We start from the raw sequence: 16,071 nt of genomic DNA, 5'->3' as shown, positions 1-16,071 counted from the left end.
TGTCATCAAATGATTTTCAGCGGCCCAGTCATATAAACTGACATTAAATATTTGTTGACTTACACTAGTCTGTCTCACAGTCCCTGAACCACGTTATTTTCCCTACAGCCAAGCCATCTCTGCGGGCTAAAGCCTTAAATAAAGCAAGTCTAGATTTCCTCAGGTTCTGAATCTCTGGTCTCCCTAGGGCTCCTTTTCAATATAAATGAGCTTGTTTGTTACTATTAAAATAATATATTCAGAGACAAAGAGAAAAAAACTAAACTCACTCACTCACTATTTTGTACTTAAATTGTACACATACATGTATTATGAAGAGGTTAGTAGAGTATCACTTAGTTTTATGGTGACTTGTCATCCTTTTGTTATAATAATTCTGCTTAAACCAATGTGTACAAAACGTATATTCAATGGAAGGATTGTTGTAGGTTATGCAAATATCCGTATAATTGCCACATAGAAACATAGAACGGTATTCATCACCTAAGGCATTAAGATTACATATTCAGAATCGTCCATCGGAAGGAACGCTATCCAATCTTCTTTCAAAGTTTGTTTATTGTTTGTATGTGTCCGAGCCAACATCATCATCATAAACATACCCAGCCTCTCGGTAGATGCATTGCAATCGTGTACACTGCGTTTTATCAATTTAGAAAATAATCGATTTACTTTGTATGATAAGCTACTGCATGCTGCGAACTTGTCACGATATTGCTGTACACGATTCTGATCGATTCCCCAGTGTCTGTCGGTAGTTCGTGAAAAGATCATTAAACATTTCACTGCACTATTAGCCTAGTACCCAGTTTGGCCTGGCATGAGTGAATAAGAAGAACTTTCTGTTTGCTCGACACGTAATTTACCACCAGCATGCTGATATAAATTATACAAGCATGTACAGGTGTTTGTGATCATTGCCAACGCGGGGGAAAGCATCAGTCAGCTGACGCACCTCCCTTGTTTCCCAGACACACACAATCAGTGACAAACAACTACATATAACCCAACCACGGCCTTGCCAGTCAAACACATGGGATCGGCAGCTGGTGGCAGACGCTGTCCGTCTTGGTAGAGTGCAGGATGGTATGTATTTTACCTATCAGATAGGTGTGTGTTTTTACCTGGATCAGATAGGTTTTTGTTTTACCTGGATCAGGTGGGTAAGTGTTGCACCTGGATCAGGTTGGTCTGTAATTTACCAGGATAATGTATGTCTGTGTTTGACCTGTGTTAGGTAGGTCTGTATGTCACTTTGATCAGGTAGTTCTGTGTTTTAACTACGTAAGGTAGGTCTCAGCTTTCAGACATTCGGAGGTTCTGTCAGTATGTTAAAGGTTTGACGGAAGACTGTTCGTTAACGGGTTGAGGTAAGTGAGTCTGCTAAAGCTTTCATGTGTCTGTATGTTGACGGGTTGAGGTAGGTGAGTCTGCTAAAGCTTTCATGCATATGTGTCTGTATGTAGACGGGTTGAGGTAGGTGACTCTGCTAAAGATTTCATGTGTCTGTATGTTGACGGGTTGAGGTAGGTGAGTCTGCTCAAGTTCTCATGTGTCTGTATGTAGACGGGTTGAGGTAAGGGAGTCTGCTAAAACTTTCATGTATCTGTATGTAGACGGGTTGAGGTAAGGGAGTCTGCTAAAGCTTTCATGTGTCTGTATGTTGACGGGTTGAGGTAAGGGAGTCTGCTAAAGCTTTCATGTGTCGGTATGCTGACGGGTTGAGGTAAGGCACTTTGCAAAAGCTTTCATGTGTCTGTATGTAGACGGGTTGAGGTAGGTGAGTCTGCTAAAGCTTTCATGTGTCTGTATTTAGACGGGTTGAGGTAGGTGAGTCTGCCTAAACTTTCATGTGTATGTATGTTGACGGGTTGAGGTAAGGGAGTCTGCTAAAGCTTTCATGTGTCTGTATGTAGACGGGTTGAGCTAAGGGAGTCTGCTAATGCTTTCATGTGTCGGCATGCAGACGGGTTGAGGTAGTGAGTCTGCTAAAGCTTTCATGTGTCTGTATGTTGACGGGTTGAAGTTAGGGCGTCTGCTAAAGCTTTCATGTGTCTGTATGTAGACGGGTTGAGGTAAGGGAGTCTGCTAAAGCTTTCATGTGTCTGTATGTAGACGGGTTGAGGTGAGAGAGTCTGCTAAAGCTTTCATGTATCGGTATGCTGACGGGTTGAGGTAAGGCGCTTTGCAAAAGCTTTCATGTATCTGTATGTAGACGGGTTAAGGTAAGGGAGTCTGCTAAAGCTTTCATGTGTCTGTATGTAGACGGGTTGAGGTAAGTGAGTCTGCTAAAGCTTTCACGTGTCTGTATTTAGACGGATTGAGGTAGGTGAGTCTGCCTAAACTTTCATGTGTATGTATGTTGACGGGTAGAGGTAAGGGAGTCTGCTAAAGCTTTTATGTGTCGGTAAGTAGAAGGGTTGAGGTAGGTGAGTCTGCTAATGCTTTCATGTGTCGGCATGTAGACGGGTTGAGGTGGTGAGTCTGCTAAAGCTTTCATGTGTCTGTATGTTGACGGGTTGAAGTTAGGGCGTCTGCTAAAGCTTTCATGTGTCTGTATGTAGACGGGTTGAGGTAAGGGAGTCTGCTAAAGCTTTCATGTGTCTGTATGTAGACGGGTTGATGTAAGGGAGTCTGCTAAAGCTTTCATGTATCTGTATGTAGACGGGTTGAGGTAAGGGAGTCTGCTAAAGCTTTCATGTGTCTGTATGTAGACGGGTTGAGGTAAGGGAGTCTGCTAAAGCTTTCATGTGTCTGTATGTAGACGGGTTGAGGTAAGGGAGTCTGCTAAAGCTTTCACGTGTCTGTATTTAGACGGGTTGAGGTAGGTGAGTCTGCCTAAACTTTCATGTGTCTGTATGTAGACGGGTTGAGGTAAGGGAGTCTACTTATTCTTTGATGTTTCGGAATGTAGACGGGTTGAGGTAAGGGATTCTGCTAAAGCTTTCATGTGTCTGTATGTTGACGGGTTGAAGATAGGGCGTCTGCTACTGCTTTCATGTGTCTGTATGTAGACGGGTTGAGGTAAGGGAGTCTGCTAAAGCTTTCATGTGTCTGTATGTAGACGGGTTGAGGTAAGGGAGTCGGCTAATGCTTTCATGTGTCGGCATGCAGACGGGTTGAGGTAGTGAGTCTGCTAAAGCTTTCATGTGTCTGTATGTTGATGGGTTGAAGTTAGGGCGTCTGCTAAAGCTTTCATGTGTCTGTATGTAGACGGGTTGAGGTAAGGGAGTCTGCTAAAGCTTTCATGTATCTGTATGTAGACGGGTTGAGGTGAGAGAGTCTGCTAAAGCTTTCATGTGTCGGTATGCTGACGGGTTGAGGTAAGGCGCTTTGCAAAAGCTTTCATGTGTATGTATGTAGACGGGTTAAGGTAAGGGAGTCTGCTAAAGCTTTCATGTGTCTGTATGTAGACGGGTTGAGGCAGGTGAGTCTGCTAAAGCTTTCACGTGTCTGTATTTAGACGGGTTCAGGTAGGTGAGTCTGCCTAAACTTTCAAGTGTATGTATGTTGACGGGTTGAGGTAAGGGAGTCTGCTAAAGCTTCCATGTGTCGGTAAGTAGAAGGGTTGAGGTAGGTGAGTCTGCTAATGCTTTCATGTGTCGCCATGTAGACGGGTTGAGGTGGTGAGTCTGCTCAAGCTTTCATGTGTCTGTATGTTGACGGGTTGAAGTTAGGGCGTCTGCTAAGGCTTTCATGTGTCTGTATGTAGACGGGTTGAGGTAAGGGAGTCTGCTAAAGCTTTCATGTGTCTGTATGTAGACGGGTTGATGTAAGGGAGCCTGCTAAAGCTTTCATGTATCTGTATGTAGACGGGTTGAGGTAAGGGAGTCTGCTAAAGCTTTCATGTGTCTGTATGTAGACGGGTTGAGGTAAGGGAGTCTGCTAAAGCTTTCATGTGTCTGTATTTAGACGGGTTGAGGTAAGGGAGTCTGCTAAAGCTTTCATGTGTCTGTATGTAGACGGGTTGAGGTAAGGCAGTCTACTAAAGCTTTCATGTGTCTGTATGTAGACGGGTTGAGGTAAGGGAGTCTGCTAAAGCTTTCATGTGTCTGTATGTTGTCGTGTTGAGGTAAGGGAGTCTGCTAAAGCTTTCATGTGTCTGTATGTGGACGGGGTGAGGTAAGGGAGTCTGCTAAAGCTTTCATGTATCTGTATGTAGACGGGTTGAGGTAGGTGAGTCTGCTCAAGCTTTCATGTGTCTGTATGTTGACGGGTTGAGGTAAGGGATTCTGCAAAAGCTTTCATGTATCTGTAAGTAGACGGGTTGAGGTAAGGGAGTCTACTAAAGCTTTCATGTGTCTGTATGTAGACGGTTTCAGGTAGGTGAGTCTGCTAAAGCTTTGATGTGTCTGTAAGTAGACGGGTTGAGGTAGGTGAGTCTGCTAAAGCTTTCATGTTTCTGTATGTAGACGGGTTGAGGTAAGGGAGTCTGCTAAAGCTTTCATGTGTCTGTATGTAGACGGGTTGAGGTAAGGGAGTCTGCTAAAGCTTTCATGTGTCGGTATGCTGACCGGTTGAGGTAAGTGAGTCTGCTAAAGCTTTCATGTGTCTGTATGTAGACGGGTTCAGGTAGGTGAATCTGCTAAAGCTTTCATGTATCTGTATGTTGACGGGTTGAGGTAAGGGAGTCTGCTATAGTTCCATGTGTCTGTATGTAGACGGGTTGAGGTAAGTGAGTCTGCCAAATCTTTCATGTGTCTGCATGTAGACGGGTTGAGGTAAGGGATTCTGCCAAAGCTTTCATGTGTCTGTATGTAGACGGGTTGAGGTAGGTGAGTCTGCTAAAGCTTTCATGTGTAGGTATGTAGACGGGTTGAGGTAAGGGATTCTGCTAAAGCTTTCATGTGTCTGTATGTTGATGGGTTGAGGTAGGTGAGTCTGCCTAAGGTTTCATGTGTCTGTATGTTGATGGGTTGAGGTAGGTGAGTCTGCCTAAGGTTTCATGTGTCTGTATGTTGACGGGTTCAGGTAGGTGAATCTGCTAAAGCTTTCATGTATCTGTATGTTAACGGGTTGAGGTAAGGGAGTCTGCTATAGTTTCATGTGTCTGTATGTAGACGGGTTGAGGTAAGGGAGTCTACTTATGCTTTGATGTTTCGGTATGTAGACGGGTTGAGGTAAGGGAGTCTGCTAAAGCTTTCATGTGTCTGTATGTTGACGGGTTGAGGTAAGTGAGTCTGCTGATGATTTCATGTGTAAGTATGTAGACGGGTTGAGGTAATGGATTCTGCTAAAGCTTTCATGTGTCTGTATGTTGATGGGTTGAGGTAGGTGAGTCTGCCTAAGGTTTCATGTGCCTGTATGTTGACGGCTTGAGTTTTAGGAGTCTGCATATGGATTCATGTGTGTGTATGTTGACGGGTTGAGGTAAGGGAGTCTGGTAAAGTTTTCATGTGTCTGTATGTTGACGTGTTGAGTTTATAGAGTCTGCTCATGGTTTCATTTGTCGGAATGTTGACGGGTTGAGGTATGGGATTCTGCTAAAGCTTTCATGTGTCTGTATGCTGACCGGTTGAGGTAAGTGAGTCTGCTGATGATTTCATGTGTCTGTATGAAGACGGGTTGATGTAAGGGAGTCTGCTAAAGCTTTCATGTATCTGTATGTTGACGGGTTGAGGTAAGGGAGTCTGCTAAAGCTTTCATGTGTCTGTATGTAGACGGGTTGAGGTAAGGGAGTCTGCTAAAGCTTTCATGTGTCTGTATGTAGACGGGTTGAGGTAAGGGAGTCTGCTAAATCTTTCATGTGTCGGTATGTAGACGGGTTAAGGTAAGGGAGTCTGCTAAAGCTTTGATGTGTCTGTATTTAGACGGGTTGAGGTAAGGGAGTCTGCTAAATCTTTCATGTGTCGGTATGTTGACGGGTTGAGGTAAGGGAGTCTGCTAAATCTTCCATGTGTCTGTATGTTGACGGGTTGAGGTAAGGGAGTCTGCTAAAGCTTTCATGTGTCTGTATGTAGACGGGTTGAGGTAAGTGAGGGCTGCTAAATCTTCCATGTGTCTGTATGTTGACGGGATGAGGTAAGAGTCTGCTAAAGCTTTCATGTATCTGTTTGTTGACGGGTTGAGGTAAGGGAGCCTGCTAAAGCTTCGATGTGTCTGTATGTAGACGGGTTGAGGTAGGTGAGTCTGCTAAAGCTTTCATGTGTCTGTATGTAGACGGGTTGAGGTAAGGGAGTCTGCTAAAGCTTTCATGTGTCTGTATGTAGACGGGTTGAGGTAAGGGAGTCTGCTAAAGCTTTCATGTGTCTGTATGTAGACGGGTTGAGGTAAGGCAGTCTGCTAAAGCTTTCATGTGTCTGTATGTAGACGGGTTGAGGTGAGGGAGTCTGCTAAAGCTTTCATGTGTCTGTATGTTGTCGTGTTGAGGTAAGGGAGTCTGCTAAAGCTTTCATGTGTCTGTATGTTGACGGGTTGAGGTAGGTGAGTCTGCTAAAGCTTTCATATGTCTGTATGTAGACCGGCTGAGGTAAGGGAGTCTGCTAAAGCTTTCATGTGTCTGTATGTAGACGGGTTGAGGTAAGGGAGTCGGCTAATGCTTTCATGTGTCGGCATGCAGACGGGTTGAGGTAGTGAGTCTGCTAAAGCTTTCATGTGTCTGTATGTTGACGGGTTGATGTAAGGGAGTCTGCTAAAGCTTTCATGTATCTGTATGTTGACGGGTTGAGGTAAGGGAGTCTGCTAAAGCTTTCATGTGTCTGTATGTAGACGGGTTGAGGTAAGGGAGTCTGCTAAAGCTTTCATGTGTCTGTATGTAGACGGGTTGAGGTAAGGGAGTCTGCTAAATCTTTCATGTGTCGGTATGTAGACGGGTTGAGGTAAGGGAGTCTGCTAAAGCTTTGATGTGTCTGTATTTAGACGGGTTGAGGTAAGGGAGTCTGCTAAATCTTTCATGTGTCGGTATGTTGACGGGTTGAGGTAAGGGAGTCTGCTAAATCTTCCATGTGTCTGTATGTTGACGGGTTGAGGTAAGGGAGTCTGCTAAAGCTTTCATGTGTCTGTATGTAGACGGGTTGAGGTAAGTGAGGCTGCTAAATCTTCCATGTGTCTGTATGTAGACGGGATGAGGTAAGGGAGTCTGCTAAAGCTTTCATGTATCTGTTTGTTGACGGGTTGAGGTAAGGGAGCCTGCTAAAGCTTCGATGTGTCTGTATGTAGACGGGTTGAGGTAGGTGAATCTGCTAAAGCTTTCATGTGTCTGTATGTAGACGGGTTGAGGTAAGGGAGTCTGCTAAAGCTTTCATGTGTCTGTATGTAGACGGGTTGAGGTAAGGGAGTCTGCTAAAGCTTTCATGTGTCTGTATGTAGACGGGTTGAGGTAAGGCAGTCTGCTAAAGCTTTCATGTGTCTGTATGTAGACGGGTTGAGGTGAGGGAGTCTGCTAAAGCTTTCATGTGTCTGTATGTTGTCGTGTTGAGGTAAGGGAGTCTGCTAAAGCTTTCATGTGTCTGTATGTAGACGGGTTGAGGTAGGTGAGTCTGCTAAAGCTTTCATATGTCTGTATGTAGACCGGTTGAGGTAAGGGAGTCTGCTAAAGCTTTCATGTGTCTGTATGTAGACGGGTTGAGGTAAGGGAGTCGGCTAATGCTTTCATGTGTCGGCATGCAGACGGGTTGAGGTAGTGAGTCTGCTAAAGCTTTCATGTGTCTGTATGTTGACGGGTTGAAGTTAGGGCGTCTGCTAAAGCTTTCATGTGTCTGTATGTAGACGGGTTGAGGTAAGGGAGTCTGCTAAAGCTTTCATGTATCTGTATGTAGACGGGTTGAGGTGAGAGAGTCTGCTAAAGCTTTCATGTGTCTGTATGTAGACGGGTTGAGGTAAGGCGCTTTGCAAAAGCTTTCATGTATCTGTATGTAGACGGGTTAAGGTAAGGGAGTCTGCTAAAGCTTTCATGTGTCTGTATGTAGACGGGTTGAGGTAGGTGAGTCTGCTAAAGCTTTCACGTGTCTGTATTTAGACGGGTTGAGGTAGGTGAGTCTTCCTAAACTTTCATGTGTCTGTATGTAGACGGGTTGAGGTAGGTGAGTCTGCTAAAGCTTTCATATGTCTGTATGTAGACCGGTTGAGGTAAGGGAGTCTGCTAAAGCTTTCATGTGTCTGTATGTAGACGGGTTGAGGTAAGGGAGTCGGCTAATGCTTTCATGTGTCGGCATGCAGACGGGTTGAGGTAGTGAGTCTGCTAAAGCTTTCATGTGTCTGTATGTTGACGGGTTGAAGTTAGGGCGTCTGCTAAAGCTTTCATGTGTCTGTATGTAGACGGGTTGAGGTAAGGGAGTCTGCTAAAGCTTTCATGTATCTGTATGTAGACGGGTTGAGGTGAGAGAGTCTGCTAAAGCTTTCATGTGTCTGTATGTAGACGGGTTGAGGTAAGGCGCTTTGCAAAAGCTTTCATGTATCTGTATGTAGACGGGTTAAGGTAAGGGAGTCTGCTAAAGCTTTCATGTGTCTGTATGTAGACGGGTTGAGGTAGGTGAGTCTGCTAAAGCTTTCACGTGTCTGTATTTAGACGGGTTGAGGTAGGTGAGTCTGCCTAAACTTTCATGTGTATGTATGTTGACGGGTTGAGGTAAGGGAGTCTGCTAAAGCTTTCATGTGTCGGTAAGTAGAAGGGTTGAGGTAGGTGAGTCTGCTAATGCTTTCATGTGTCTGTATGTTGACGGGTTGAGGTAAGGGAGTCTGCTAAAGCTTTCATGTGTCGGTAAGTAGAAGGGTTGAGGTAGGTGAGTCTGCTAAAGCTTTCATGTGTCTGTATGTTGACGGGTTGAGGTAAGGGAGTCTGCTAAAGCTTTCATGTGTCGGTAAGTAGAAGGGTTGAGGTAGGTGAGTCTGCTAATGCTTTCATGTGTCGGCATGTAGACGGGTTGAGGTGGTGAGTCTGCTAAAGCTTTCATGTGTCTGTATGTTGACGGGTTGAAGTTAGGGCGTCTGCTAAAGCTTTCATGTGTCTGTATGTAGACGGGTTGAGGTAAGGGAGTCTGCTAAAGCTTTCATGTGTCTGTATGTAGACGGGTTGATGTAAGGGAGCCTGCTAAAGCTTTCATGTATCTGTATGTAGACGGGTTGAGGTAAGGGAGTCTGCTAAAGCTTTGATGTGTCTGTATGTAGACGGGTTGAGGTAAGGGAGTCTGCTAAAGCTTTGATGTGTCTGTATGTAGACGGGTTGAGGTAAGGGAGTCTGCTAAAGCTTTCATGTGTCTGTATGTAGACGGGTTGAGGTAAGGCAGTCTACTAAAGCTTTCATGTGTCTGTATGTAGACGGGTTGAGGTGAGGGAGTCTGCTAAAGCTTTCATGTGTCTGTATGTTGTCGTGTTGAGGTAAGGGAGTCTGCTAAAGCTTTCATGTGTCTGTATGTTGACGGGTTGAGGTAAGGGATTCTGCAAAAGCTTTCATGTATCTGTAAGTAGACGGGTTGAGGTAAGGGAGTCTACTAAAGCTTTCATGTGTCTGTATGTAGACGGTTTCAGGTAGGTGAGTCTGCTAAAGCTTTGATGTGTCTGTAAGTAGACGGGTTGAGGTAAGGGAGTCTGCTAAAGCTTTGATGTGTCTGTATGTAGACGGGTTGAGGTAGGTGAGTCTGCTAAATCTTTCATGTGTCTGTATGTTGACGGGTTGAGGTAAGGGAGTCTGCTAAAGCTTTCATATGTCTGTATGTTAACGGGTTGAGGTAGGTGAGTCTGCTAAAGCTTTCATGTGTCGGTATGCTGACGGGTTGAGGTAGGTTAGCCTGCTTATGCTTTCATGTGTCTGTATGTAGACGGGTTGAGGTAAGGGACTCTGCTAAAACTTTCATGTGTCTGTATGTAGACGGGTTGAGGTAAGGGAGTCTACTTATTCTTTGATGTTTCGGAATGTAGACGGGTTGAGGTAAGGGATTCTGCTAAAGCTTTCATGTTTCTGTATGTAGACGGGTTGAGGTAAGGGAGTCTACTTATGCTTTGATGTTTCGGTATGTAGACGGGTTGAGGTAAAGGAGTCTGCTAAAACTTTCATGTGTCGGTATGTTGATAGGTTGAGGAAAAGGAATCTGCTAAATCTTTCATGTGTCTGTATGTTGACGGTTTGAGGTAGGTGAGTCTGCTAAAGCTTTCATGTGTCTGTATGTAGACGGGTTGAGGTAAGGGAGTCTGCTAAAGCTTTCATGTGTCTGTATGTAGACGGGTTGAGGTAAGGGAGTCTACTTATGCTTTGATGTGTCTGTATGTAGACGGGTTGAGGTAGGTGAGTCTGCTAAAGCTTTCATGTGTCTGTATGTTGACGGGTTGAGGTAAGGGAGTCTGCTAAAGCTTTGATGTGTCTGAATGTAGACGGGTTCAGGTAGGTGTGTCTGCTAAAGCTTTCATGTGTCGGTATGTAGACGAGTTGAGGTAAGGGAGTCTGCTAAAGCTTTCATGTGTCTGTATGTAGACGGGTTCAGGTAGGTGAGTCTGCTAAAACTTTCATGTGTCTGTATGTAGACGGGTTGAGGTAAGGGAGTCTGCTCAAGCTTTCATGTGTCTGTATGTTGACGGGTTGAGGTAAGGGATTCTGCTAAAGCTTTCATGTGTCTGTATGTTGATGGGTTGAGGTAGGTGAGTCTGCCTAAGGTTTCATGTGTCTGTATGTTGACGGCTTGAGTTTTAGGAGTCTGCATATGGATTCATGTGTGTGTATGTTGACGGGTTGAGGTAAGGGAGTCTGCTAAAGTTTTCATGTGTCGGTATGTAGACGGGTTGATGTAAGTGAGTCTTCTAAAGCTTTCATGTATCGGTATGCTGACGGGTTGAGGTAAGTTGTCTGTATGTTTAGGGTGTTGGTTTGTTGTTTAACACCGCTCTCAGCAATATACCAGCTATATGGTGGCAGTCAATTAAATAATCGAGTCTGGACCAGGCATCCAGTCATCAGCATCTTGATAATCATTCTACGCAATTGGGATACGATGACATGTGAAAACCAAGTCAGCGAGCCTGACACCCCGATCCCGTTAGTCGTCTGTTACGACAAAAGATGGTTACCGAAGACCAATTCTAACCAGAATCTTCACGGGTAGTTTGTTAACGGGTTGAGGATAGGGAGTCTGGTAATGCGAGTTGAAATAGGGCATGACGCATTCAGTTTTATGTAGGTGATATGTTAACGACCTCAGGTGGGTCACTATGTTAAAGCTGAAGCCATGAGGTAGGTATTTAAGTACCGGCTTCATCTAGGTGTGCGGGCGGTGGGGTAGCCTAGTTGTTAAAGCTTTTTAGCGTTCGTTGGTCACGCCGAAGGCCCGGGTTCGATTCCCCACATGGGTACAATGTATGTAGCCCATTTTTGATGTTCCCTGCCGTGATGTTGCTGGAATATTGCTTAAAGCGGCGTAATACCATACTCACTCACTCATCTAGGCGTGCATGATGCCGGGTTCAAGAGAATCACGACGCTCACTATTTAGGGGTCATGAACATAATAATCTTACACTCGAACCCGCAGTATCTTGGACTTCATGATCAAAGGTCCTTCCAATTAGTGTTTATACCCCACAAGTCTACGGCACCTCAATTCGCTTAGCGTCCCTACGTCGTATCTTTTGAAAAATAGTTGCCTGATAATTAATGTACGTAAGTGTGTGCCCACGTGTGTTCCTAACTGTACGGCTGGCATTTGTACATCAGTATCGTAGGCACTTTGGCGGGATATGGGCTTAACAGGGAGTATAGGCTTAACAGGTAGTATAGGCATGGTGGTATATTCCCTGAGTAAAGTTAAAGTTGTGTATCGAACTCTTCACAGTGCTGCCAATAGAAATGAAAGAACAACAGCTTATGATCATGACCATCAGCACAGCCCTATGCAGGTCAGCTGCGTGTAATTAACTAGGGCTGCGCAATATAACCGGTTTAACGTTATTTACCGGTTCAAACATGAAAACGATACGTACTGCGATACGCTGATCAAAACCTGTATTTCGAGTTGCATTCGGAAAACTTCGTAACACTCGGAAATCTTCGGATATTTCCTTGTTTCATTTGTGCCAAATATTATTTACATTTTATTTTGTCATGATTAAAGGTTGTTGTTAAAGCTTAATAAAGCATTGTTATTTTGTTGTGTTTTTGCTTTATAAATCAAGCATTAAATCGATTATAAGTAGTTTTATGTTTAAAAATACTTCTTGTAATATATTGAATACATATCGCAATATATGCTTTCGCATCGCAATATATCGCAATGTGAAAATTCTCTGCAATACCCACCCCTATAATTAACATTAACGTATGGCCAGTTGGCCACGGAAGTTAAACATTGTTGATGATGTGCTGGACACTATAGGCTGGCCATACCTGCACCTTAATGCGGTACAGGGCTGCTGGCAGTCAGTGGTATACGTTGAATTCTTGTTGAAAGAGGCACTTGGCCCTCGGATAGCGACTAGGCAGGTGAGCTGACTTTCGCTTTAGTCTGTCTCACAGTCCCTGACCACATTATTTTCCCTACTGCCTATCCCTCTCTGCAATGCTAAAGCCCTAAATGAAGCAAATCTAGATTTCCTCAGGTTCTGAATCTTTGGTCTCCCTGGGGCTCCTTTTCAATTATAATGGGTTTGTTTGTTACTATCAAAATTATAATATACTCTCCAAAAAAAGAAACGCATCATGAAAATAGCAATTTCATGTAGCAATGAATTAAAACGTGATTCATTTTACAAAAGGTTTTGCTCTGTTTATGAGTCCTGTGGTGTTTATGTTTTGAAACATCACAACAAAACGCACCATCCGTAAAATACGCCGTATTTAACAGCATGATTTTCAATTTCGGCGTGTGGTGTCACAGAATACACAATTCACATGTAATGCACGTGAAAGTTGGGGATCAGATAGTCTCAATGATGGGTATAAAAGGTTGATCGCTGTCTGTCGATTATTCACTGTATTTGGAATATTGCTGACGAACGCAAAATGCCACGTCTAAGTGAAGCCAACCGTCATATCGCCATTGGTTTGCTTGAAGCTGGCCAGTCTCAACGTGCAGTTGCCCGGCGCATGAATGTTCACCAAAGCACCATTTCACCGCTCTGGGAGAGATATCGCTGGCAGAATTCGGTAGCAGATGCCCCTCGTAGTGGGCGACCTCGAGCGACCTCGAGCGACCACTGCGGCGCAGGATCGGTACATCACCTGCGTCATCGAACAGCTACGGCGACCAGTACCGCTCGACAAATACCCGGATTGAGGAGGCTTTCTGCACAGACCGTCAGGAACAGGTTGAGAGAGGCTGGTTTATGTGCCAGAAGACCTTATTTTGGCCCTGTGCTTCGACAACAACATCGTCGACATCGAGTTCAATGGTGCACCAACGTTCAGGCCTGGAACCTACCGAATTGGCGTAGAATCTGGTTCAGTGATGAATCACGATTTCTATTGGAACGACGCGATGGAAGAATGCGGGTGTACAGACATCGACGTGAACGTTTCGCCGAGGCTTGCATTCCCAAGGTGGACAGATTCGGCAGGGACAGTGTTATCATGTGGGGAGAGATCACCTGCCGTAGGAGAAGTGATTTGGTGATGATCCAGGGCAACCTGACAGCTCAACGGTATTGTGACGAAATCCTACGCCCACACCTCCTTCCAATCATTGATCGCCAGAGGGAGTTTTGTCAACAGGACAATGCCAGGCCCCACACAGCACGTCACACTAGAGACTTCCTCCAGAACCACAACATCAATGGCCCTCAAGATCACCGGACTTAAACCCGATGGAACATCTGTGGGATGCCCTGGACAGACGGGTGCGACGCCGTAACCCTCAGCCCCAGACACTTCAGCAACTCGCACAGGCACTACAGGCAGAGTGGGCTGCGATTGGGCAACACGAGATTCTGAGACTTATTCGTTCGATGCGAGGCGATGCCGTGCAGTTCTGGATGTCCACCGCGGTCACACGAGGTATTGACTTCAGCGCCACCACACGTCTCCATGTGACACTCAAACTGACTTTCCTCGAGTTGGTGCCAAAGACGGATAAGTCTGCACTCCCAGTGTGCAATTTCGCTATATTTCATTGACTCATAAAGCCTACAAGTTGTTTCAAAATAAACATAAAAATACAGTTGAAATTCTTATATGCGTTTCTTTTGTGGGAGAGTATATATTCAGAGACTAAGCGTTTGTCTAACTATCGCTGCCTGGCCGTTGCTGCACTGTTATGTAATTGCACAGTCAGACCCCGAATAAAGTGTTGTGTTGTGTTGTGGACCAACGGATGAACTTCTGTATTTGTACATATTTGTACATATCCCAACCATTCCAACCCGTGATTGCAGTTACTTGTCTTTAATGTGCAAAGAGATTATGAAATAATTTATTTAATGTTTTATGATTTTATGGTTATTTTATGGGTTATGTTTTTACTCTGGTACATAAGGCGAGACACGAATACACTAATGGATTTACTGCTCAAGTCTACATGTATTGATGAATTTGGCACATCACAAACAATTGTATAAAGGTAGAATAACTCAAACGTTTTCATTTAAAACTCATTTTCGATACGTCATTAGTTGCACGTTTACCTGTCTATTTGGGGGATATTATGACTGCATCCATTTATTCATTTACCTTACCTCATCTCACAAAGAGGCAGCGGTGTCTTACGTGTTGACGTACCTTTGACTGCTGCCCCTGAAGGGGCGTGATAGGCTAACCTTTCGCTCAAGTTACTATTTGGTGACGATTCATAAACACATCATACAATCCAGTCTCTTGTTAGCAGACATTTTGTTGTCACTTGTATGTTCTTGTCTGTTTAGATGACATCTGACGCTTCGTTTATAGATCAGTTCATTCACACACAACTTAGTTGCCCATTCGTTTCTTTGTTCAGTCAGTCAATGGACGGGTGCCTATTCAGCGGTGAACACGTGATCTAGGCTCCCAGTTGTTCGATTGTCGTGACTTTGTGTGAATGCAGTCGGGTGCCTCTTTCTTACAGTGTGGGCTAGAATCCAGGTACTAAAGAATATGCAGAGAAAGTGTTGCAACAGAACATATCTCGACGTCGTACATTACAAATGTTCCACATTGATATATGTATAATATTAATTTCCGTTTGTGTACATTTCAGATATGAAACCTCATGAAACCTCACCAAAGCTGTCTCAGATGGGGATATAATCAAAGGAATTGAGATCAAGAAGAGCAGGACAGAAAGAAGGAAGTATTTTTATGAGTTGATGGATCAAACAAAAAGAAAGTGATGTCTCTCCGTGGTATAACATCGCATGGCCAACGAGGAAATATTTCAACACGATAAGTCATACCCAATGCTGTATTTGTGGTTACACAACACAGATTGAGGGACGATTGGTTGACCTTCCAAAATTTCTGTGCTGTATGTTTTAGTATGCTTTGGGGGCAGGTTTCCGAACAGACTTGGTCAAAACACGAATGAATAGGTTTTGTCACGAGGGAAGCGAAGACTTTATTGTGTGCCAATCAGCTTTCATGTGGAGATGTGAAAGATCGGTTGTAAACAAACTGGTGTTTTCTGTGCGGGCCCAGGACGCAGTTGTGAAAATTCCGTGTTCGATGTAGCGGCTCATATTCATTGGACTTGAATGACGCTGGATGAGCTCTAATTTTCTGTTCTTCCCACGCGGTACATCGTTGGTTCAAAGACCCTTACAAGGTGTACACGGCGTTATTAGAGCATGGCAGGCGTAAGGAGGCCGTGCTCTGCTCTGTTTGTAAGGGGTCTCAAAGCCATGAGGCTCGCCAGCAGAGTGAATCTGTTCCGGAGGGGATCGTCTCCGATTATCGTGACCCTTCTAGCATGTATTGTAACTCTTCAGTTTCTACTGCTGACGAGGCAGCACCCTGGTAAGTATATGGCTTTATTATGTAGTCGTGAAGCATACACTGACAGCTGGTTGACAACACATGTTGATGAAGTAATGTTACACATTTCTCCACAACTCACGTACTTACTGCGTCTATAGAACTCCATATGTTTTGTAACCGGCGTGTACGGGGAGTGTGGGCTGAGGATGTGGGGGTCAAATCCATCCCCAACCCCACTCCCACCCAGTCTTTTGAAGAGTGAGTGAG

General features: G+C 44.5%; 1 protein-coding gene across 5 annotated transcripts in view; it reads left to right on the top strand.

The window, feature by feature from the left end:
* The window catches only part of LOC124262739 (alpha-1,3-mannosyl-glycoprotein 4-beta-N-acetylglucosaminyltransferase C-like), a 67,219-nt gene that overhangs the window by 34,051 nt on the left and 17,097 nt on the right, over positions 1-16,071 (top strand). For 3 of the 5 annotated variants that reach the window (XM_046697283.1, XM_046697284.1, XM_046697282.1), the window contains exon 2: positions 15,089-15,843. In XM_046697283.1, coding sequence (XP_046553239.1) covers positions 15,675-15,843 — 169 coding nt within the window. In that variant the 5' untranslated portion in view covers positions 15,089-15,674. Of the gene's footprint in view, positions 1-1,067; positions 1,087-14,908; positions 14,974-15,088; positions 15,844-16,071 lie in introns of those variants that run through there. The other 2 variants (XM_046697286.1, XM_046697285.1) reach the window with 2 other exon arrangements.

The sequence above is a fragment of the Haliotis rubra genome, unplaced genomic scaffold (genome assembly GCF_003918875.1).
Source record: "Haliotis rubra isolate DU_JTF1 unplaced genomic scaffold, ASM391887v1 Scf851, whole genome shotgun sequence".
Lineage (NCBI taxonomy): Eukaryota > Metazoa > Mollusca > Gastropoda > Lepetellida > Haliotidae > Haliotis > Haliotis rubra.
The sequence above is the reverse complement of the archived record's forward strand: the minus strand, read 5'-3'. Positions and strand labels throughout refer to the sequence as shown.